The following is a 23,207-nucleotide window of genomic DNA, read 5'->3' as shown; positions in this document are numbered from 1 at the left end:
GGGTTGAAGAAACAACAGATGTCTCGAGATTGTGTTTAAGAGGAAGAATAAGACATGTGCACCTACTATACAAAAACAGACTTTTTTCCCCAATTTATATTAAAAAGATAATAATAATAATAATAATTCAACTAAGACATAAACATCATTACAATATATATCTTTGATCTAATTCTGCTAATTCAAAGTATGCTAAGGAATAATGGCAAAAGTAGTTCTAAAAAATGCTTCTTGGCAAAGTCATCTGTATTTCTCCTGACTCTAAACTGCACAAAATATAAAAAATACCCATGGGAAAAGTTTAATTCCCATCTTTTTACTGCTAAAATGTCATAATTTGGCATATAAACGATAACGTTATGCCACAGACTGTTCAGATACAATATTCCTACCATTGGCTTTGAGTCCTATACTGTAGCAAAGTGTTTAAATGGATGAGTGGCTACAATATTTTTCTATACAATTTCCTACTACTGGTTCTTTGGAGAATGAATATTCCTCAGTGTAAAAGCACTCTCCCTCCCTGTGGTTTATTATGGATGAGGGGGCACTGTATGGTTGTCATAACTCTGCTTTATCTACAGCTAGCAGTCAGACAGCCCCACTGAGGGGGAGTTCACAGTTCATAATTGATCATCCTTCCTCTCCCTATCTCCTTCGTTCTGCTCAGGCTGAGGGGATGAAGGGGAGGAGGCAGAGACATAATAAGGGACACTCATGGCTTCTCTTCTTCTCCGTCTTTCTCTCAAGTTTGGAGGATTTGACCTTACTTGTTCTGAATCACTTCATGGTCTTTCATTTTCTGTCATGCTATCATTCTCAATCTTAACTATTGCTGTTCACACTCTTTTTCTCTGTCATTTGCTTTTTCTTTATTAATGTCTGCCTTTTTGTCTCATGGGAACGAGTGCATGGTAATGAGATGAGATGAGATTAGGCTTCTCCGTCATTTTGGCTGTAAAAATATCACTGCTTGATATTCAAAGCCATGAAACTGACATTTTTGGGATTTTCATGCTTCTAATTATGATTTTAGGATTACATGGTCTTATGCCAGCTAAGATCATTCTACAAACCGTTATTTAGTGAAACCCCATCAAAACCCACTGTACAAAAATGTTTGCCGGTAAATGTAATTTATTCTTTTTGGAAACATGTTGAAGATATGACATTTATACTGTTGGGGAAATATTTTCCAAGGCCCATAACTTTGACCCAGTTTATCAGTTTAAACTCAGAGTTCGTACGGTCATTGAAAACCTGGAAAAGTCATGGAAATTGAAAATGCAAATTCCAGGCCCTGGAAAAGTTATGGAAAACAATATTTTTCCCAAAGTTTTGGAAAAGTCATGGAAATGTAACTAAAATTGTGTCAAATATAATTTACATTTAATCTAATCGCTGAAATAATCTGCGGTCGCGAGCTATTATGTGCCATCATGATGCGCATCGTGTTATTTTTTAATATATGAAGTGCGAGCTGTGTGCTCGAGTCTTCCTGCCTGGAACCAACCGCTGGTGAACAGCTGTGAGAACGGGCCGTTCAGGTTTTCAAAGCAGAGCGGCAGAGCGTGATGTGAACTGGAACGTTTTTCTGTCGCAATATCATTTAAGGAATCGTTGAGCGAGCTAGCTAGCTAGCTAGCATACATTGTCACTATCTGCTAACGTTAGCTTTAGCCTTCGTTTTCTAATAGTTTTTTTCATAGGCTATAAACAGAGGTGGTATAAGTATAGATCTTGTACTTGATTAAAAGTAGAAGTACTCAGATCGTGTACTTTAGTAGAAGTAGGCTACTCAGATATTGTACTTAATAAAAGTAGAAGTACTCAGATCTTGTACTTAATAAAAATAGAAGTACTCAGATCTTGTACTTGAGTAAAAGTAGAAGTACTCAGATCTTGTACTTGATTAAAAGTAGAAGTACCAGAGTGTAGGAATACTCTGTTTCAGTAAAAGTCCTGCATTCAAAATGTTCCTCAAGTAAAAGTAGAAAAGTATTCTCATCAAAATATAGTAAAAGTAGCGACAGTAAAAGTAGTCGTTGTGCAGATTGGTCCATTTCAGAATAATATATATGATATGTTTTATAATGATTGATCATGAAAGTGTTCTCAAAGCTGGTAAAGGTGCAGCTAGTTTGAATGACTTTGTATACTGCAGGGTAGCTGGTGGATTTACTCCAGGTGGAACTAAAGTCTGATTTAACACTTGATTATATTTCACATCATTCATCCAGATCTGTGAAGTAACTAAAGGTATTAAATACATCTAGTGGAGTAGAAGTACACCATGTACCTCTGAACTGTAGTGGAGTCGAAGTACACCATGTACCTCTGAACTGGAGTGGAGTCGAAGTACACCATGTACCTCTGAACTGTAGTGGAGTCGAAGTACAACATGTACCTCTGAACTGTAGTGAGTAGAAGTACACCATGTACCTCTGAACTGTAGTGGAGTAGAAGTACACCATGTACCTCTGAACTGTAGTGAGTAGAAGTACACCATGTACCTCTGAACTGTAGTGGAGTAGAAGTACACCATGTACCTCTGAACTGTAGTGGAGTCGAAGTACACCATGTACCTCTGAACTGTAGTGAGTATAAGTACACCATGTACCTCTGAACTGTAGTGAGTTGAAGTACACCATGTACCTCTGAACTGTAGTGGAGTCGAAGTACACCATGTACCGCTGAACTGTAGTGAGTAGAAGTACACCATGTACCTCTGAACTGTAGTGGAGTAGAAGTACAAAGTAGCAAAACATTGAAATACTTAATAAAGTACAAGTATATCAAAACTGTACCCCCGTATAGTACTTGTTGAGTTTATGAACTTAGTTACACCACTGGCTATAAAGATAGAAAGACTAAGCCTTGCACAGAGGCATGAAAATACATTTTCAAAATGCTCAACAGTGCTGCCAGAATTATAAACTGACTGCTACACAATTAAAATAAATGCTATTATATATTTCTATTAGATGTGACTCTTTGGCGTTTCTGTTATTACCTGCTGCTTTAGTTGTTCTGACTGCTAACATCATCTGTTATTCGTTATTTTAAAGCCGATATTCCGTGGGGTCGGTCAGGACTCGGATCCTTGTCACCTTTTTCATACCTGATGAGTTTGCCTCCCTGACTACAGTTGCTTCAGCGTGTAGAAGCTAGTAAGCCTACTATTGGATTTGTTTTAGATAGGCACAACATGTTTCATATGCAGACCTTATTTTCCTGTTACATGTTCAAATAAACCATTTTCAGTGGTAATTTTTGTTTGGTCATGGAAAATGAGGTAAAGGTCATTGAGAAGTTATGGAAAAGTCATTGAAAATCATTGGTGAAAAAGTGTATGAACCCTGTAAACTGTCCTGACTGAGCACCTGTAGTCTTGGCTTGTGCTCTCAGTGTTTTGCTTCCCTGATAGAGGTGTTATGATTCTATCTTGTTATGCACAATGTTGATTATTCTCTCAGAACTAGCTAAATACATGGGTCTGGGGTAGAGTTCTTCAGAATTAATTATGGCATATCATCCATGTGGTCAGACCGTGGCCCTGTGGACATGTCTTGTGAATTCTCCGGCCGAAGCTCCAAATAAACCGTCAGTGTTTGCCATCAAAGCTCCAGCTCTCCTCGTGTCTCTCTGAGTCCTGTCTGCATTGCTTCAGAAGTTTCCCCCACATATACCATTTATTATTCCTTCAGTAATATCTAAGTGATAGAGCACTATTTACAGCTACAGTGCTTGTGAAGGCAGGGAGGCGTGTGGCGTAGTTGTCCGTAGGTGTTCGGATCAGGGGGTCACAGGTTCAAACCCCGCTGCAGTCAGCATGTCGTTGTGTCCCTGGGCAAGACACTTCACCCCAAATTGCTCCTGTGGGGATTGCCCACATATTGAGTATGTGAGTCGCTTTGGATAAAAGCGTCTAACAAGTGATATGTAATGTAATGTAATGTCAATAGTTGATGCCCAGCTGGAAGTTTCCCAGTACAGCTGCAGCCAGAGACGACTGCTAAGCGGCTCTTGGACATTTATTGTCCTATTCAAGACCAACGTGACATTTCCAACCTATCTAATTTTCACTGTCAGGTCTAGAGGTCTGAATCACACACATTGTGATGACGATTTTGTCCTCCTTTTTGACCCTGCTGTTCATTTTAGGCCTTTTTATTTTTTCACAGCCATTACAGAGATGTGTTTTGCCTTGGAAATATATTGTATTTTGTCGTTCAGGCAGTGTTCCACTCCCATCATACTAGCCTCTTTCTTCTTATTGCCCTTTTCTCTATTGTTGTTTGTAGGGTATTAATGAAAGTCCTCCTCATTTTAAGGGGAAGACACATAAATGAAAGGGTGACAAAGAAGAGTCAGAGGCATAGAAGACATTTTTGGGCTGTTCTGGGAAAAGGTGGAAGAGAGAGTACAAAATGGCCAAATGAAACAAGTTGCTTTTTCAGACTTGTTTTGTTTTTTCATAACTTTGACCCTCTGAATACGAGGAAAACAGAGGGATTTGGTGTTCTCATAAACATGGGCAGAGCGAGAAAGAGTTTTGGGGGTGAGAATAGGAGTGGGAGGAGCAGAAAAGGTTGAATAATAAACAAAACCAGCTTCTTCCTCTCTTCTGCAAATAATAAGAAAAAAGCAAGGATTTGATGTCTCTAGGGTAGATATGGGGAGAGATAGTTGTTGAGGGGGGAAATGGCAGAAAACAAAGTATAGGGGTCAGGGAAGAAGTGCAAAGAACAATTGTGGATGAAGGATGTGTTTTGGTAAAACACTAAAGACGAGGATTTGGTGGCCTCAGGGGATTGGAGGGAAGGCGAGAGAGGTGATGGGTTAAGGTTGATGGCGATGCCTGCAGACCAAGACCTTCTAGTTTATGGAGTAAACAACTCATGATTCACTCTGTTCATGAGCTGCATGGCTGTTTGGGGGTTACACCTTACCCAAAGATTCTGCTTTAAGGCAGTCGGTCTTGGTGCTCACATGTAGGGACCAATACAATATTCTCTCTGGACTGCATGAATTTGATGGATAGGGAAATGGATTTCAAATAATGTGACTTATGCTCCAATATTTAATAGTACTGGATCCTTGAATATGTAATTGAAAACTAGGCGGAAATATTGCTTACAGTGTAATGATGATTTTGTCTAGCTGTTGAGAAGTCAACCATAATGATGCCTTGCTGGTTTCAAATGTCATATGAAATAACTTGGTTTGGGTTTAATTTTGCGGAACCAGATTACACTAAATACAATTATACCAGAGAGTATACGTACATGTTATGCATGTCTATTATGGAGAACGAAAGAAAAGTTGCTCCAGTTTTATAATGTTTGGTCAATGTCAATTGTGCACTGGTACCTTATTCCTCCCAGGACCCCTGCATATGTAGATGTGCTGTGAGCGTGAGAGCTCGCGTGATTCCGTATGTGCAGTCATATCAAAATACGTGTGTATATATGTCACATTAAGTTAGTCTTAGCCATTAAAGACTAACAGCATATAGGGAATGCCACCACTGAAAGTCTCACTGGGGGTAGTCTTACATTTGTCCCCAGAGAGTACGAGACGAAGAGGCAAATGGAAAGTGGCGAACAAGAAAGATGGACAAATCTCAAAATGACACTTCCCTTTTACATTTTAGCTGTGTTTCAATGTGTGCGTATGGTTTTGTATTCCTGTCAATCGTTCCATCTATATTTGTTTGAGTTTGATCCTTTGAGTGGTGCGCTCTGGATAATTCTTGCATGCCGACATTTCTTTGCATGCCCTTGACTGCCCGCTGTGAATCTTGATTCTCTTTTGGCCTGCAGATCTGTCTTTTTAGCAATTTTCTGCATTTTCTATCTGTCCTGCTCCTTCTTTGTTGGCTTTTTTTATTCTGTTCCATTCAGGGGTTTTCATGTAAGCAACTGTTTGGGATTTCTGCCACGTTTTACCCCCAAAAGCTGAACAATCACATCTTTGCTTGCGGCTAAGAAAGTAGATCTTTCAGAGCACATGGCATTCATACCTCACATATTCATCAAGGCACAAATAACACTTTCTTCTGTTTATCAAAACATTTTAAATTAAATATTAAAAATTAAAATGCTACAATCTTTGACATTAAATATGAACGGCAAATGTGAGTCTTAAATCGGACTTACCTTATTTCAAATATTCAAAACAACATACATGTGATTGCCTAAGCAAATGCATATTTGTGCTTATATAGCGAGCGCCATATATCAGCCTAATTGCTGCAGATGAGTACAGCTATACCAATGAAGCCTGTATAATATTACCTCTAATCACCTTTGATCACATCCCATGAGGACTCACCACCCTTGATGAACATTAATTACATTAAAATGTAATCCATTGAAATTAGTCAATGAACCAGTGGTACCTATAATATTACCACTCACTACTATAATGTGTATGTGATGGCTTATTTATGTTTGTGGACGGTCTGCAGGCAGGGTTTCATATATCCTGTCAAGAGAGGCTGCCATGTGCAAATGAAACGGAATCAAGTGTTTCGCATGATCGAAAGGCTTGAAAATAATCTCCGAAAACATATGCTGACATCACACATATTTCAACATAAACTGGCTTATGCACACAATTCGCACAAACACAGATAATTACTGCACACAAAGACAGCAAAGGCAGTCTCGGTTGGTGGCAGTGTTACCTCCACCAGGGACGTTTACCGTCAGTTCTCATCTCATCACCACATGACCTTGTGCACTTGCAGTGGATGGATGGAGATCCATGAATCTAGAGAGGGAGAGAGATTGTGTCTGAGGGTTAACATTAGCAATGATTCCTCCCCCAAGGTTTTACAAGGACATGCAGTGTACGTACATACGTGCAAACACACATGTATGAGCAAACACACATGTATGAGCAGAAGCACACACAAACAGACACTTTAATCCCCTCTCTCCCTACTTCCATCTACTGAAATGTACCTTTGTAATATATTAGCTTTCTTTGCAGATGACATTGACAATGTTTTTTGTGCTCAGTGTGGTGATTTTGGGAGAAGTAGAGCATGTAAAGAAAGACCTAAATAACTTAGAAATATAGTTTGACGATAAGCAACTGTCGAAGCATTACATTTAACATTTACTTTATTGGATTCCAACCAAGACTTTGGTGTTGTTATTGTATTTTCCTTGTCAAAATGTAAGCTATAAGTCTTGAGCAACAATAAATAATGTGGTGGTGCAGCTGTTGATATTGATTTCTCTTATCTCCATTGCTTTCCCCATTTTCTTCTTTTCCTTAACCTGACCATTCCTCTTCCTATCTATAACACCATCCTTCTCCTCTTCACCCTCTTAGGAGATCTCAGACTACGATCTGCAGGAGTTAGTCATGAAGTCGATCGGTCGGCTGACGTTGGTGCGGCAAACATTCCCCATGCCCCAGAACGCGAGTCAGCGATGTGTTAAACACAACCACAGGATCAACAATTCCCTGTGTGACCCTAAAAACCCCAGGTCTCATCAGCTGGAGGTAAGTTAGTTTGGTGATTTTTTATATAAAGCTAAAAGGTTAAATATGAAGGTTAATACAGAAAGCTGAAAAGCTGCACAAGAAAAAGAGATTTATCTTTGTCTAAATCGCCACGATCAAAGAGAACCTGAAATTAGATTCAGTCATTTATTTTATTTAAAGTGGAGAGAGGTGTACATTGGGAATACAGTAAATTGATTATTCACAACATCATTGGGCATCTTTGCCCCCAATAAAAATGAACGGATATACATCATCAGTGTGAATGACTCAAGATCAAATAAATAGAGCTTGATTTGTGGTGATATCGTTTCCTCAGCTTCTCTTCTCAAATATTTTTATTTTTTTATTTCTTGTTCCAATTCTGTACTCAAGCTAAATTGATGTTGAGTATGCATCCCAAAACTTTACATGACAGAAGAGAGAGATTCACACATTACCAAATAATTGTTTAATTAAAAGACTAAAATTGAACTTGACTTTGAATACCAGCAGTTTAGATGGTGTTATGGGTGGAAAAGTGTGTCAGTGCAATATTGTATGGTGCAGCATCAGAGACCAGAACATCCACCAATAACCAAATGGGAGGTGCAAACCAGCTATTGAACTTCCTCAATGTTGAAAAAAAAAAAAGCACTGGCACACTGTGTTGCCAGTTTACTGACAACCCTCTACCATGTCCTCCTTAAAGAGCAGCCATACAAATAATGTGAATGTCAGACAGAGCAAAAATGGTTGTCACAACAATCAGATACAAACATTAAATGCTTAACTTGAGTGTTACCAATGTGTCTCTGAGTTACATGCTGTACATTCACAAAACCTTTGATTTCATCTTTTATGTTTGGTTATACATGGCTCTCTTTAAATGTATTAATGTATTTAGAAGCTGATCTGGTTCTTCCATTTTGTATCATAAAACTGCTCCAGGTGTTTTGAGTTTGACATTTCAACATGTCTCCCAATCCAAAGCTTCCCATTGAACCAGGGTTGCTGATTTGACATTGTTACAGCTCGTGCCTTTAAGCTTTTGTACCTGGAACATTCATCATTTGGGAAATAGCGTTCTCCCCCCTATACGTGTTTTTTTCTGAAACCACACAATTTAACTGCTCAAGGAAAACACAGTGACAGTTTTTTCTCCACTTTCACATTTTCTTTACTTTTCTTACATGTCCCCAGGGTGGCAATATGTATGCAATTACTACACTTTTGTGTGTATGTGTGTCATCAGGCTTCCATCAAATACAGCAGAGAAAAGGGAACACACTCTTATTTATATGTCAAGACAAAAACTGAAAATTGAATTAATGTGCTGTTGATTTATGTGGATGCATCAGACCCTGGGGGAACACATTTGATGAAAGTTGGAAATACATTCAAACAGAAATGTGGTCTTAATACGTTATCTCCCTTTGTTAGTCGTAAGATGAAACCATGCTGTGCTTACAACCACTGTTATCAATGAATGGACTTTTTGTTTTATTATTAATAACATTGGACAAGATGAATAATATACCACAAAGGTTAAATACTACCTTCATTCCTAAATGTATTTTTTTATTATCCTGGTAAAACCCTACATTTGGTTGTAGCCTTGCCACACAGTATGCAAAATACAGACACGTAGATAAAGCTTGCCTTGTGTGTCTAATATGAATCAGGTGCTTCTCAAGTGTAAAAAGCTAGCTTCGAGAATCCAAGCCCATTCAACGCAATCATTATATGTTGTGTGGAGTCTAGTCTAGTCATATGTGCTCATTCTACTGTGGAGGGCTGAGGGTGTGCACGTGACTAGGTATGTGTGTGCATTTGAGTGGAACTCATTTCAGTCAAGGACAGTGTGTTTTTGAAAAGTGAGAGCGGAAAACATCCCTGTACACATGTTCTGTTTGACATCTGTTGTTTGTGTGTGTGTGGGAGAGTGAGTGAGTGAGTAAGTGAATGATTGTGTAGGTGGTGGATATGTGAGTGTTAACATTTGAAAAAGGTATGGGAGAGAAAGACAGACAAATATATATATATATATATATATATATATAGAGAGAGAGAGAGAGAGAGAGAGAGAGAGAGAGAGAGAGAGAGAGAGAGAGAGAGAGAGAGAGAGAGAGAGGGAGGCAGAGGAAGCAGATCAGCTCAGCAGTCAGAGAATGGCTCAGAAGACCAATTTCACACTGCACTGAAGCACATCAACTGAGGCTGACCACACACACACACACACACACACACACACACACACACACACACACACACACACACACACACACACACACACACACACACACACACACTCACACACTGAGTGCAGAGCCCACTGATCATTGAAGCTCCCAACAGTGCAGCAGATTTTCACTTTAATTTCCAGAGACAGTGAGATGGAATGATAGACGGACAAAGACAGCAAGTCAAACACTACGACAAAACTGTGAGAGGAAGGCGACTTCTAAAGAAAGTGCGAAAAAAGTTTGATGTGAGATAAACTTGACACTATAGTTTCCCTTTCGTCCTGTCTGTCAGAAAACTATTTGACATTTAACAAGGAGTATTCTGTCATCTTATCATCTCTTATATAAATGTTTTAAGTGTAACTTGACATTGCCACGTTCCCACTTGGTCTCTATGCATTTCAGAAAAGCATGCTGGAAGGAGATTGATAGACTGAACAAGCCAGACACCGCTCAGACATAGAGTGTACTCTACGTGTACTGAATGTATCTAATAGCCTGGAATAAAATTCAATGTTTGAGTTTGCACACCAGCTGTTTAAAATACTTCCCAAAGGTTTTTAATTCTTAAGAAGCAGGATAGTCCTAAATCATAAAAGCCAGATGTATTACATTTGGTTGCATTATTACTTATGTACATGCAAAACCACTTCACTAAAAGTATTTGTTGGTGTATAACAACCATCTACTGTAACATATGCCTTTTGAATTTATTGTTTTGTTTAAACCTGTTCAAGAATTAATGGGAATATTACTGTGAAAACCAAATTGAAACACTAAACGTGGAAGCAAAATGTCTGCATTTATTCTGTCACAATTTTACATTTTTTTTATATCTCTGTCATTTATTTTTCAATAGATCACCAACCGCTATATTTATGATAGTGTGTTGCTGCTGGCCAACACCTTCCACAGAAAGCTGGAGGACAGGAAGTGGCACAGCATGGCCAGTCTGAGCTGCATCAGGAAGAACACCAAACCTTGGCAGGGTGGCAAGAGCATGCTGGATACCATCAAAAAGGTATGAGAGCGCACACACTGTTCCCCTCACGTATTGAAGAAAGGAACTCAACCACAGAAAGTGTGCAAGCATGCATTCTTTGTCGCTATGTCACACACCTAAGCACACACACACCTAAGCACACACACACACCTAAGCACACACACACCTAAACACACACACACACACACACACACACACACACACACACACACACACACACACACACACACACACACACACACACACACACACACACACACAGAGCCCCTACAAAAACACATACACTCAGCTGATTTCTGGATGCATGGACACATATGGTGACACACATTCTAGGCCCTATGATACTGAAATGAAAACACTCTGCAAAGTTCAAAGTTGTGCTAAACATTTTGTCCAGATCATCTCCATGAACACAGATATAGTCATGGAGTGAGCATCTATGAAATACAAAACAATATCATTATTTTTTTCCCAAACAAATGGTTATTGAAAAATGTACTCAAAACTTAAAGTTAATATTTAACATTTTACCAACAGTATCATTCATATCCATGGTTTATATATTGTGCTCATAAATATATTTTGGGTTCAGTGCATGCCAATTTCAAAATGGCTCATGAATACAGTATTTAAAAAATAATTTAAAAAACAAGTTGTACTAAGACTTATTCGCAATTGATCTGGCACAAATTAAACTGTGTCTTGATTAATACAGGAAAAATAGCAAAAGCATTGGCCTATTCCCTAAAATAACTACATACAAGTTCAGTTGAGGTGTTTCACTATTTTTGCATGTGTCTCAGGTTTATCTTTCAGCTGTAGGAGAGAAACACATTTTCTCGCATTTCTCATTTAGGAGCATATATTAGCATTTGAAGACATTGTGCTCATTACATGAAACTTTGGAAACCACGCATTATTGTTCCTCGGCTGAGACACTCTAGTTGAAATAGCAATGTCATCCCTCGGTATAAATAAAGTCCTCTCCAAGGAGGGTGAATGACATGGAGGAGGCTTTAAATAAGCATTTGTTTGTAATGTTCTTATCAAATGGAAATCCAATTTGTGTTCATTAATTAGATTGAACATTTCTAAGTTGCTTTCTGCATTTAATAGACTTCAGGGTCTTTAATTTGACCCCAGTGCTCATAAATTCAAAGGATGACATACCTTAAAAAACACATGCATCAATCAGCAAGTTCCTGAACAGTTGACTTTTGGGAGATAGAGGATTTTCTCCTGCAGCTGTAATTTTGAATCTCTGCGTTTCACCTTGAGAGTCTGGGGTTCGGCAACACTTTCATCACTGTTAAATCCAATTGGATCAATGCCCTCTGTTTTGATATCAATAAAAAAACAACTCCAGGGATAGTACTTTGACTGAATAATGAAGCCAAGTGAAATGCTAATTTTGGATTAGTGTCAGACAATAACAAATGATGTGCAATGGCTTTCAGATATATCTCTTCATTTCACCTTGAGATCAGACTCTAATTTGGCAACACTTTCATCAGCCAGCCCTGGCTGTTAAACCAACCCTAATGTCTGTCTCCACAGAGCTGAGCTAAAGAGCCCTGAGCAGTAATAGAGTAGAGTTCAGCAGACTGCCATCAGTTCCATTTTACACTGTATCAGCACTGTGCTTTACTTACTATGCATGCCTGTGTGATTAATCAACGTTTTGGTATGTGGGGCCATTATGATAATAAAACACTCATTTGTGTATGTTGATGAGGAGCTCTATTTATGTTGTTGTTTGGTTTTCATTGACACATTCATAGTGGAAAATGCAGCTTTAAAACAGCTGTTACAATCATCCTTAAAGTCAGAAGGGTATGCTGTGTATGTGCTTGAACTGTTTGTAGACAGAATGTCCCTAACCATTTAGATGCGTTGTATACCCCCTTGGGTCTCAGTGGCTCAACCATATTCATTTTCAAATTGTATTGATACATTGTAAGGCAAGGCAAGTTTATTTATATAGCACCTTTCAACACAAGGAAATTCAAAGTGCTTTACAAAAAATGAAAGACATTAAGAAAATGGCATTTAAAATCAGTCATTAAAAACAAAAGATAATAAAAGAAACATTAAAAGAAAAAATACATGGATAAAAGTTACAGTGCAGTTTAAGATGTGAATAGTTCAATTAAAAGCAGCGGCAAAAAGAAAAGTCTTTAGTCTGGATTTAAAAGTAGTTGCAGCGGACCTGCAGGTTTCTGGGAGTTTGTTCCAGATTTTTGGAGCATAATAACTAAATGCTGCTTTTCCATGTTTAGTTCTGATTCTGGGGACAGAAAGCTGACCAGTCCCTGAAGACCTGAGCGATCTGGATGGTTCATAATTTAGCAGGAGGTCAGAAATGTATTTTGGGCCTAAACCATTCAAAGCTTTATAAACCAGTAGCAGTATTTTGAAATCTATAGCTTACTTACGTAACCCCAGTTCTCAGAGTAACATGAAGTGAGATGTCTCACTATGGGATGCGCCTCATCGCGGAGCAAACAGAAGCATCAATCTCATTACGCCAATCCTGATTGGCTGGTGATCTTGACGTCAACGTCAGGGGAAATCACCCCCTATAAGTAGCCTGCGCCACGACGCATGCGTCATTCAAAATAAGCACCTCTTCTCGCTTCACCATAGCAAGGAGGGCCGTCTGGTGAGACATCTCACTTCATGTTACTCTGAGTACTGGGGTTACGTAAGTAACCTATAGTTCTCATTCATAACACTCCGTTCGATGTCTCACTATGGGATATTGTAGCTCCCGTATTGCCAGACGAGCTTATCTCGAAGATCACCGATCAACCAGAATTTAACAGGTGGAGTCCCGACTCAACAAGGTGCCCAGCACTGCTCGGGCCACGCTTGGAGCGGAGACGTCTAGCCTGTAAAAGCGGACAAAAGTGAGCGGTGAAGACCAGCTTGCCGCTGCACAGATGTCTTGGATGGAAACACCCTTGAACAAAGCCCAGGATGTAGCCAGGCCTCGAGTCGAGCGAGCCCACAGACCTGAAGGTGCTTGCAGATTCTGACTCGTATAGGCCAAAGCAATCGCCTCCACGATCCAGTGGGATAGTCGTTGCTTAGTAACATGCTTGTGTAGTAACCCTTGTGAGGTTTAGCCCAGGACACGAAGAGTTGGTCATTAAGACGAAGCTCTTTTTATCTGTCCATATATGTGTGTAAAGCCCGGACTGGACACAACAGATCCTGCTGCTGCTCCCCGGAGGAAACCAGCTGCGGAGGAAATGCCTCAATGTCAATTGGGGTACACGAACCAACCACCTTTGGTGTAAAGGCAGGGTTGGGTTTCAACAACACTCTCGTTTGCCCTGGGGTGAACTGAGTGCATGAGGGATGTACAGACAGTGCATGGATATCGCTGACCCGCTTGGCGGATGCCAGGGCCAGTAACAGCACTGTATTGAGTGACAGATGTTTCATGTCAGCTCCTTCCAGGGGTTCAAATGGGGTCATTTTGAGCCCATTTAAAACCACTGCCAGGTCCCATAAGGGCACCAGCGACCTGGAGACAGGGAGGAGCCTGCGAGTTCCCTTCATAAAATGGCAAACCAAAGGATGTTGGCTAGCCGTCTTACCCTCAAAGCCCACATGGCATGCAGCAATAGCAGCCAGGTATACCTTGATCGTGGAGAAAGCTCTGTGTTTTTCGATCAAGTCCTGTAGGAATGATAAAATCACCCCGACAGGACATTGAAAAGAGATGTGCCCTTCTTGAAGGCACCACTCCTCAAACACCATCCACTTACAGTCATAGAGAGACCTGGTGGAGGAAGCTCTCGCACTCTGAATAGTGTTTATCACCTTCTGAGGGAGTCCCACTGTATTCAGATTGTACCACTCACGGGTCAGGTCCATAGTGCCCTGCGCTCTGGGCGTGGGTAAAGGATCGCCCCCCCCGCCTGAGACAATCTGTCCCTGCGTGGTGGGGGCTGCCATGACTGCCCGCACAACAGCTGATATATCCCCGCCAGCCCGTACATTGCGGGCTAGGGTGGAAACATCAGAGTAAGTGTGTGGCGTTGCTCCTTCACTCTGGCCAGAGTTGGGGGTAACAGAGCCAGGGGTGGGAACGCGTACAGAGGACCCGGAGGTCAATCGTGTACGAGTGTGTCCCCGCCTAACAGTGCGTTTAAATCGTGCATTAAAGAAAACAGCTGTCATTGAGCATTTTCTCCTCTTGCGAACAGACTTAACGCGGCTCCGCCGTAACGCACCCACAGCGGACTCCCGATCCTTGGATGAGGAGTCCAGTCTGCATAGAGTGGTGCACCTCTGGACAGTAATTTTGTCCCTAGGTGCATAACTCTCGGTACCTGTGTCGTTCTCAGAGAGAGGAGACGTCTGCCGCTCCAAGGGATCAGTTTGTGTGCCAGTGTGTGTGACTGGAGACAACGCAACCTCCCCTGGTGGTTCATACACGATATCGTGTTGTCTGTCCTCACGAGGACATGGTGTCCTCTGAGAGAAGGCAGGAAGCGTTTCTGGGTGGGGAACACCGCTAAAAGCTCAGGGTAGTTTACGTGCGCCCGCTGGAGGTCTCTGCTCTAGAGACCTCTCACCGGGCGACCTTCGTAAATCCCCTATCAGCCTGTCTGACCTGCGTCTGTGGTGACCACCTTCCGTGAAAGGACGGCACCCATAGGCGCGTCCCACACTAGAAAAGTAGGGTGTAGTGCCACTACGCATTACATAATAACCAAAACTCTCCGTACGCCGTGGCGTTCGGGGTTTAGTTTTATTATGAGGCCCATGTTGAGTGGGTGCTTTACGAGGAAATTTTCCTCCGTAATCTGACTCCGCTCGGTGGGCATTATAGATACAACCCTTCTTTCTAGGAGAGAGAGACCTCTCTCTCCAGAATATGGGTTGACTATCTCTGGGTTTGTGAAAACAGATACGTTATAACTGTTTTGAGAAGCCCAGGCAGATGTCGTGAGTATCTCCTGCTGTATGCTCCTTAGAGCCAGCTGGAATGTCACTCTTATGGCTCCGACCGGCACTGCGCATGTGCGTGACGGAGGTGCCTTTTCAGCTCCAGCCGGTACTGCGAATGTGTGTGCCGGTGGTGCCCTCACGGCACCCGTCGGCACTGCACCCGTCAATAATCCGTCTTTTGAGAGGTGCCGTAGCTGCTCTCAAAAGGGGAAGAATTGGCGGGCTGTCCATTACAGCTCTAGCCGGCACTGCGCATGCGCGTGACGGTAGTGCCCTTAAAGCTCCAACCGGCACTGCACATGCGCGTGGCGGTGGTGCCTTCACAGACCCGTTTATTATCCGCCTTTTGAGAGAGGCCGTAGCTGCTCTCAGAAGGGGATTTATAGTTAACGGACTGTTTATTGTCTTTCTTTTCATTTTTTTGAGCTGCGCCCTTGGCCGAAGCCTGGATGCGTCAGCGGAAAATGGTTTATTCAAACAAGAAAGATGTGACATGTGTTTTATGCGGACTTGAGGATGACGTTGAGGCATCTCTCGAGGCGGCGGGGACACATTTAGAGCCGGGGAAAGAACTTCCAGCTCTGTCACGGAGGGGAGAAGGAGGGGCTGTCAGGCCGCTCGCTTCTTCTTCCTCGACTGCTGGCCGAAATTCTGGGTTGGCTGCGCCTGGGCTGCAGCCGGAACCGGAGATTTTCTAGGCCAACTCGCCCTCATCTCCTGCCTGGGCTGGGGACTCGGGGCGGGCTGTGACCTCCGCTGTCCTGGTACTTTGAACCTAGCAGAGATCGGTGCAGCTTGGGCGAAGGGCCGCTGTTGCGAAGGCAGCGGCTGGACCCTTCGAGGGAGACAGAGGTGGAGGGCCTCATCTTCCTTCTTTTTCGACTCGCACTTCCTCTGCATGGAAGCGAGAGCGGAGCCGAAAATCCCCTCGGGAACGATGGGCATGTCAAGCACATCTTCCTTTTCCCGGTCTGGGAGGTTGGTGAGGTTGAGCCATCTAGCTCTTTCCTGCACCACCATGATCCCCATTACCTTGCCCGTGGCCTGGACGGCGCAGCGTTGGACACGGAGACAAATGTCTGTGACCGCGGCTATTTCGTCCAGAGTGGCCGGTCCAGGATTGCTCGACATATCCTCACAGAGCTCCGCTTGGTACGCGGTTAGCATCGAGGAAACGTTCAGAGCCCTGGCGGACAATGCTGCGGCTCTGTAGGCCGTTCAGTCATGGTCGACTGGAATCGGTCCGTTTTTGCTGGCAGCGTGGGGTTCCTGCTTGGTGGCTGGCCCATCCTCGGTAGGAGGTGGGCTGCCACCAGCGGTTCCATATGCGGTATGCGGAGCAGGCCGAGCCTCTCCATACCGTCACAGTCAAGGGAGTAGGCACCCTGGATTGGGGCCTTGTTGCTAAAGGGCCGGTCTCTCCACGAGACCGACACCTCATCCAACATCTCCGGGAAGACCGGAAGGAGTTGCCTCTTCGTCCTCGTTGTTTGTGAAAAAAGTTTCCCCTCGTAACGGGACCTGGAGGTCTCCTTGGCCATTTCGGGCCACGGGATGTCTAGCCTGGACGCGGTGCGCTGACACACGGCCTGCAGGTCCATGCTTAGACAGGGCGAAGCTGGTGTGCTATCGCCCGGGAGAGCAGCCATCGCTCCCGGCTTTGCAGCCTGAGCCGATGACATGAAGATGTCGTCTTCCTGCTCATCCGAGTCAGACAGGAGGAACTCAGAGGTATCCTCTTCGTCCTCCATGTAGTCTAACTCTAGGACATCTTCCGCGGGTGAAACCATGGTGAGGTCCAGCCGGGAGCCCCAGCTTGGTATAGCGTGGGGCCCCGTTCCCGCGTCTCTTGCCGCCACCGGGTCTCGGCCTGATATGGCGCGGGATTCCGGTTCTGCGGGTGCCGCTGTCGATGAGCCCCAGACCGACCCAGTGAGGGGTACATATAATTAATAAATGGGTGAAAATCGCTGTCCATAATGCGCAGCATTAATATATAGCATTAATATATACCCACATGACAGCTCATTGCTACTTTGTAATTCTACTCCACTACAATTCAGAGGTTAAGCTGGTATTTTTACTCCACTGCATTTATTTGAGTTACTTTGCAGATTCTGATTAATTATGTAAACAACCCTTAAATCAGACTTTAGTTACACCTGAGTAAAATTCAGGTAAGGTGATTGTCAAGTGCCAACAATCAGGAGAGATATTTGATAGTTGGTGCTTGAGAAGACTAAACATGTATCTGCAATTGACATGAATGGAAACAAGTCATAAAGTATATTCATTACTCGTTATTCTCTACTAATAGTTAATTAAAGACTGTATATTATGGCTATTTTGCACATCCCCTCCAAGATTTTCAAAGGTTTATTGACATATCATACACAACTACGGTGTTGTTATGCAATGAATGAAAAACTTGGGTCACAGGTTCCTCAACAGTGCATTACAAGACATCTATCAATATGTGTGTACCTCCACCATTAAACTGTCATATTCTGCACATTTCTTATTCTATCTACATACATAAGAGTATAATTAATGTGTATAAAATCAGTTAAAATAAGTGCTTCAACATAGTTAACATTGCAGGAAAGCAATATATTAGACGTTAATTACTTTGTCAGGCTTAATATTTAATATTTAATGTTTAAATAAAGGTTAATCCGTTTTTCTGTTTTGCACCTCCTCCTATTAATATCTGTGCATCCTGCACTAAACTGTTTTATTGTCGAGATCACTTATAGTATCTTCTTGATTTTTTATATTCTATATTTCTATATTTATACTTTCCCCCTATGAAAGTATGTACTCTGTACAATAATTCAATAACGTGCTTTAACCACTAGGAGGTGCACACAAGGTGCACACAGCCATAATAACTTTGTATTATTAGTGTGTATGTACAACATCTGAAGATGTATAGTTTTATGCATGCTTTCACATCATTTTACAGCATATTGCTATACTATTTCAGACTCAGTATTTACATTCTTACATTCAAAGAAAATCAGTAATATCTTTAAAAACTACAGTCCTTTTATATCAGCTGTGCACCGTTATGGTGTAAATATAACCTATCTATGAATTAGATCAAATGTAAAAGTCAGCCGAATTAGTGTTGATACTGCAAGGAGACATATTGTGTGAAGAGAAATTGAAGATGTTGTTTAATTGTTGATATATTTATGATCCACGTCAAGTATTCAGTTTCGGCGCCATTTCTTCCAGTTTTTCCAAAGGTCTTCTCATCAGGGCTCTCTAAATAAAGAACTACGGCAGATCTGTAATATGTAATGCAGCCGAACCGTGTATTACAATGCCGTTATGTGATGACTTTCAAAGAGAAAAGCAAGAGCACTCGGAATTAAGTATTATTTTATACTTTTTAAATGTTTTCCGGATTTCATATAATATAAACACCAAATCCCAGCATGCATTGCGGCTAACACATCCAATCAGCGAGCTTAAAACCATAGCTGAGGATCTTGGGTAATCGCTCGAAATGCCTACGTCTGTTTCCGGTTATATTTATTTTGAAATTCAGTTCCTGACGGACGCCGAAAAAGCCCGAGATTATGGAATTAAACCAATAAATAAAAGCAAGGATAATTGTGTGTTATTGGTGAGTAAATAACAGTGTGTTATTTTGAAAAGAATAACAAATTAGAAGGAAAAAAATATTTAAAAATACAGATTTCAGTATCCTGAGGCTCTGAGCCCCATTTATTTTCCTCACAGACGACAACAAAAGTCCGAAATTATACGATTTAAAATAAAAGCAATAACTGTGGCTTGATATTGAGTAAGAACATGTTTTTATGAACCACACAGCTTCCAGTCTTCCACGACCCAACCGGAGAAAAAGACGTGCTGCAGCCTGCAGGCACGAAACACGTTACCAGTAGAAATACATTGCTTTTAAAATCGTGCTGTGCAACATGAATAAAAGGGGCAAATCGTGATGATGAACACGAATCAATAGATTAAAATACGTGTTGGTGAACACGAAATGCCGTGAGACTGGGTTGGCTCTGAAGCGAGAAGAGGTGTTTGAATGACGCATGCGTCGTGGCGCAGGCTACTTATAGGGGGTGATTTCCCCTGACGTTGACGTCAAGATCACCAGCCAATCAGGATTGGCGTAATGAGATTGATGCTTCTGTTTGCTCCGCGATGAGGCGCATCCCATAGTGAGACATCGAACGGTGTTATGAATGAGAACTATTCTTTGACACACAGGAAGCCAGTGTAAAGACTTCAGAACAGGAGTGATGTGATCCACTTTCTTAGTGTTAGTGAGGACTCGAGCAGCAGCGTTCTGAATTAGCTGCAGCTTTCTAATAGATTTTTTAGTGAGACCTGCAAAGACACCATTACAGTAGTCCAGTCTACTGAAGATAAAAGCATGGACACGTTTTTCCAAATCCTGCTGTGACATTAGTCTTTTAATCCTAGATATGTTCTTTAGGTGATAGTAGGCTGATTTAGTAACTGTTTTAATGTGACTGTTGAAACTCAGGTCAGAGTCCATGACTACACCTAGATGTATGGCTTTATCTGTTGTTTTGAACATTGCAGACTGAAGCTCAGCGCTAACTTTTATACGTTCTGCCTTGACTCCAAAAACTATTACCTCAGTTTTATCTTTGTTTAATTGGAGAAAGTTCTGACACATCCAGTCATTGATTTGTTCAATGCACTTACTCAGTGTTTGAATTGGAGCATAGTCTCCTGGTGAAATGTTTACGTAAATGTGTGTGTCATCCGCATAGCTATGGTACCTTATGTTGTTGTTTTTCATTATCTGAGCCAGTGGTAGCATGTAGATGTTAAAGAGAAGAGGCCCCAAGATGGAGCCTTGAGGTACCCCACATGTCATATTTGTCAACTCAGATGTGTATTTACCTATAGAAACAAAGTTGTTTCTGTCCTTTAAGTAGGATTCAAACCAATTTAGAACTGTTTCCAAAAGTCCCACCCAGTTTTCTAGTCGGTCGAGTAATATGTTGTGGTCAACAGTGTCAAACGCAGCACTGAGATCTAATAATACTAACGCTGAAGTTCTGCCACCGTCTGTTTAAGTGGATGTCATTGAAGACATTTACAAGAGCAGTCTCAGTGCTATGGTTTGGACGAAAGCCTGACTGGAACACATTGAAACAGTTATTTAAATGCAAGAAATTACTCAACTGTTGAAAAACAACTTTTTCAATGATTTTACCTAGAAATGGCAGGTTTGATATGGGCCTGTAATTGTTCATTACTGAAGTATCTAGAATCTAGATTATTCTTTTTTAATAGCGGTTTAATGACTGCCGTTTTTAGGGCCTGTGGAAAAACAACTGAGTGAAAAGATTTGTTTACTATATGAAGTAGATCTGTGGCCATGCAATGAAAAACATTTTTGAAAAACCCTGTTGGAATAATATCAAGGCAGCAGGAGGAGGATTTCAGAAGTTGAATAATGTCCGCTAGGTTTTTATCATTAATCTGATGGAATTGTGTCATGGTGTTTGAATTGATATTAGGTGGACATCAGTGGCGTTTTCTCCCGGAGGCCAAGGGAAGCCAGGCTTCCCCTGTTTTTTCGGATTGTAGTTATAATTTAAATAAATAAATAAAAACACTTTGTTTTGTTTCGATAATTCTCCTTTGCTGTGTGTTGCTGCCGGCCCGTCTCTCCCCCATTCTCATTGAGTATTTTTACAAAGAGTGAAACAAACAGCGCCCCTCGAGATGTTATGGTGAAACAGTAGATTGCACTCACTGTTGAGAGAGGAGGCCAGCCGAATCTGGCTTCCCTTGGTGAAAAAAAATAATGCAATTATGGAGGGTGGCGATTTGGAGTATTTCATCAAAAATAATTGTACTAAACTTCCGCTACAGCAGCAACAACAAATACAATCTGATGACAGGCCAATGCCCAAACTGGAGCTGTGTACAGCGAGGAAAAAAGGAGAAAATCGGACGTAAAACGTTAAAGGTCTCCTGATTTAGTTTGTGAATGAATGCTTATTAGAGTTCTCATTCATAACACTCCGTTCGATGTCTCACTATGGGATGCGCCTCATCGCGGAGCAAACAGAAGCATCAATCTCATTACGCCAATCCTGATTGGCTGGTGATCTTGACGTCAGCGTCAGGGGAAATCACCCCCTATAAGTAGCTTGCGCCACAACGCATGCGTCATTCAAACACCTCTTCTCGCTCCAGAGCACATCTCTACAGTAGCCGGGCAAGCTTCACTGTCCACAGACTGAACCCAAATACCCATTTCGGTCGACGGGCGCTCGCCGGCTACTCCTTCTGCTTCGCAGGAAGACGGTAGTACTAACGCCAGTTAGTATTAAAATCGACCTCGCCCTTCTCTTCCCCGGAAAGTAAGGTAGGTCCGATTTTTTTTTAAGCTAGCAGCACACCTGTTGCTAGCTCGCTCCCTCTCTACCGACACCACGGTAGCGAGGAAGTTTTTTCTTTTCTCTCCTCCATAGAGAGGAAAATAATTAAAAAGGAGCATACTGCCACACCAGTCAGTATTCTCCGGGAATAAAAGACCCACACTGTCCTTTTCTCCGGATTAAGGACAAGGTGGTTTTATCTTTTCTCCCGTCCCACCTGTCGAGAGCGGGCCCTCTCCACGCCACGAGGCGGCCAAGATGGACGCCCCTCTCCCTCACACCAGAGGAGTCAGGGACTCGGTGGCTCGACTCTGCGGCTGCAGGTTGAAGATATCGGGCACAGACACACACCAGGTCTGTTTGTCCTGCCTCGGGCTGGAACACGCCCGAGGCGCTATCGACAACCCCGGCTCATGCGGACATTGCGTCCGCTTCACTGTTAAGAGCCTCCGCCGACGGTTAGCTCGACAAGCTAGCCTGTCGGTCCAGGACCCCCCCATGTCCACGGACCCGCCGACCGGCAGTCAGGACACGGGGGCGTCCACCACAGAGAGTGAGCCCCTCTCCGTGTCGGTCTGGGGCTCACTATCTGCTATGGCTATTAGGGGTGTAACGGTACACATACCCGTACCGAAATTATTCGGTACGGGCCCTTCGGTTCGGTACACGTGTGTACCGAAGTGTACCAAACGAATATAACGTTAAACGTAAAAAAATTGAGAACGTGAACAACTTCTTGGAAGTAATCTCAGGTGCTGCGTCGCAGCATTCAGAGTAATTTGCTCCCATTGTGTTCAACGCGTCAGAGCGACCAAGTCATTTCATTGGACGAGCTGGTCAGAGGGATGCGTTCAATGTAGTCAGTAATTTGAGGAACTGTCGAAATGGCGAACGCAGATAAAGTTGAGCTCGAAAATCCTCCAGCATCATTGAAGTCTCTGGTTTGGGAACATTTTGGTTTCACAGTTACGTACAAGGATGACGAACAAAGACAGGTGGACCGAACCAAAGCTGTTTGTCGGCATTGTTCAACTAAAATTGGTTACGCGGCTGGCAATACATCAAACTTGCACATGCACTCAT

At 42.3% G+C, this 23,207-nt stretch overlaps 1 protein-coding gene across 2 annotated transcripts in view; it reads left to right on the top strand.

Annotated features, from left to right (window-relative positions):
* grid2 (glutamate receptor, ionotropic, delta 2) overlaps positions 1–23,207 on the top strand; it is a 607,329-nt gene that overhangs the window by 416,228 nt on the left and 167,894 nt on the right. For both annotated transcript variants that reach the window (XR_004552792.1, XM_034091023.1), the window contains exons 6-7: positions 7,348–7,521; positions 10,606–10,767. Coding sequence is in view for 1 of the 2 variants with exons in the window: in XM_034091023.1 (XP_033946914.1) it covers positions 7,348–7,521; positions 10,606–10,767 (336 nt within the window). In the remaining variant the exon portion in view is untranslated. The remainder of the gene's footprint in view (positions 1–7,347; positions 7,522–10,605; positions 10,768–23,207) is intronic.

The sequence above is a fragment of the Pseudochaenichthys georgianus genome, chromosome 9, assembly GCF_902827115.2.
Source record: "Pseudochaenichthys georgianus chromosome 9, fPseGeo1.2, whole genome shotgun sequence".
In the NCBI taxonomy this organism is placed as follows: Eukaryota; Metazoa; Chordata; class Actinopteri; order Perciformes; family Channichthyidae; genus Pseudochaenichthys; species Pseudochaenichthys georgianus.
This window is presented reverse-complemented; position numbering and strand designations above follow the sequence as displayed.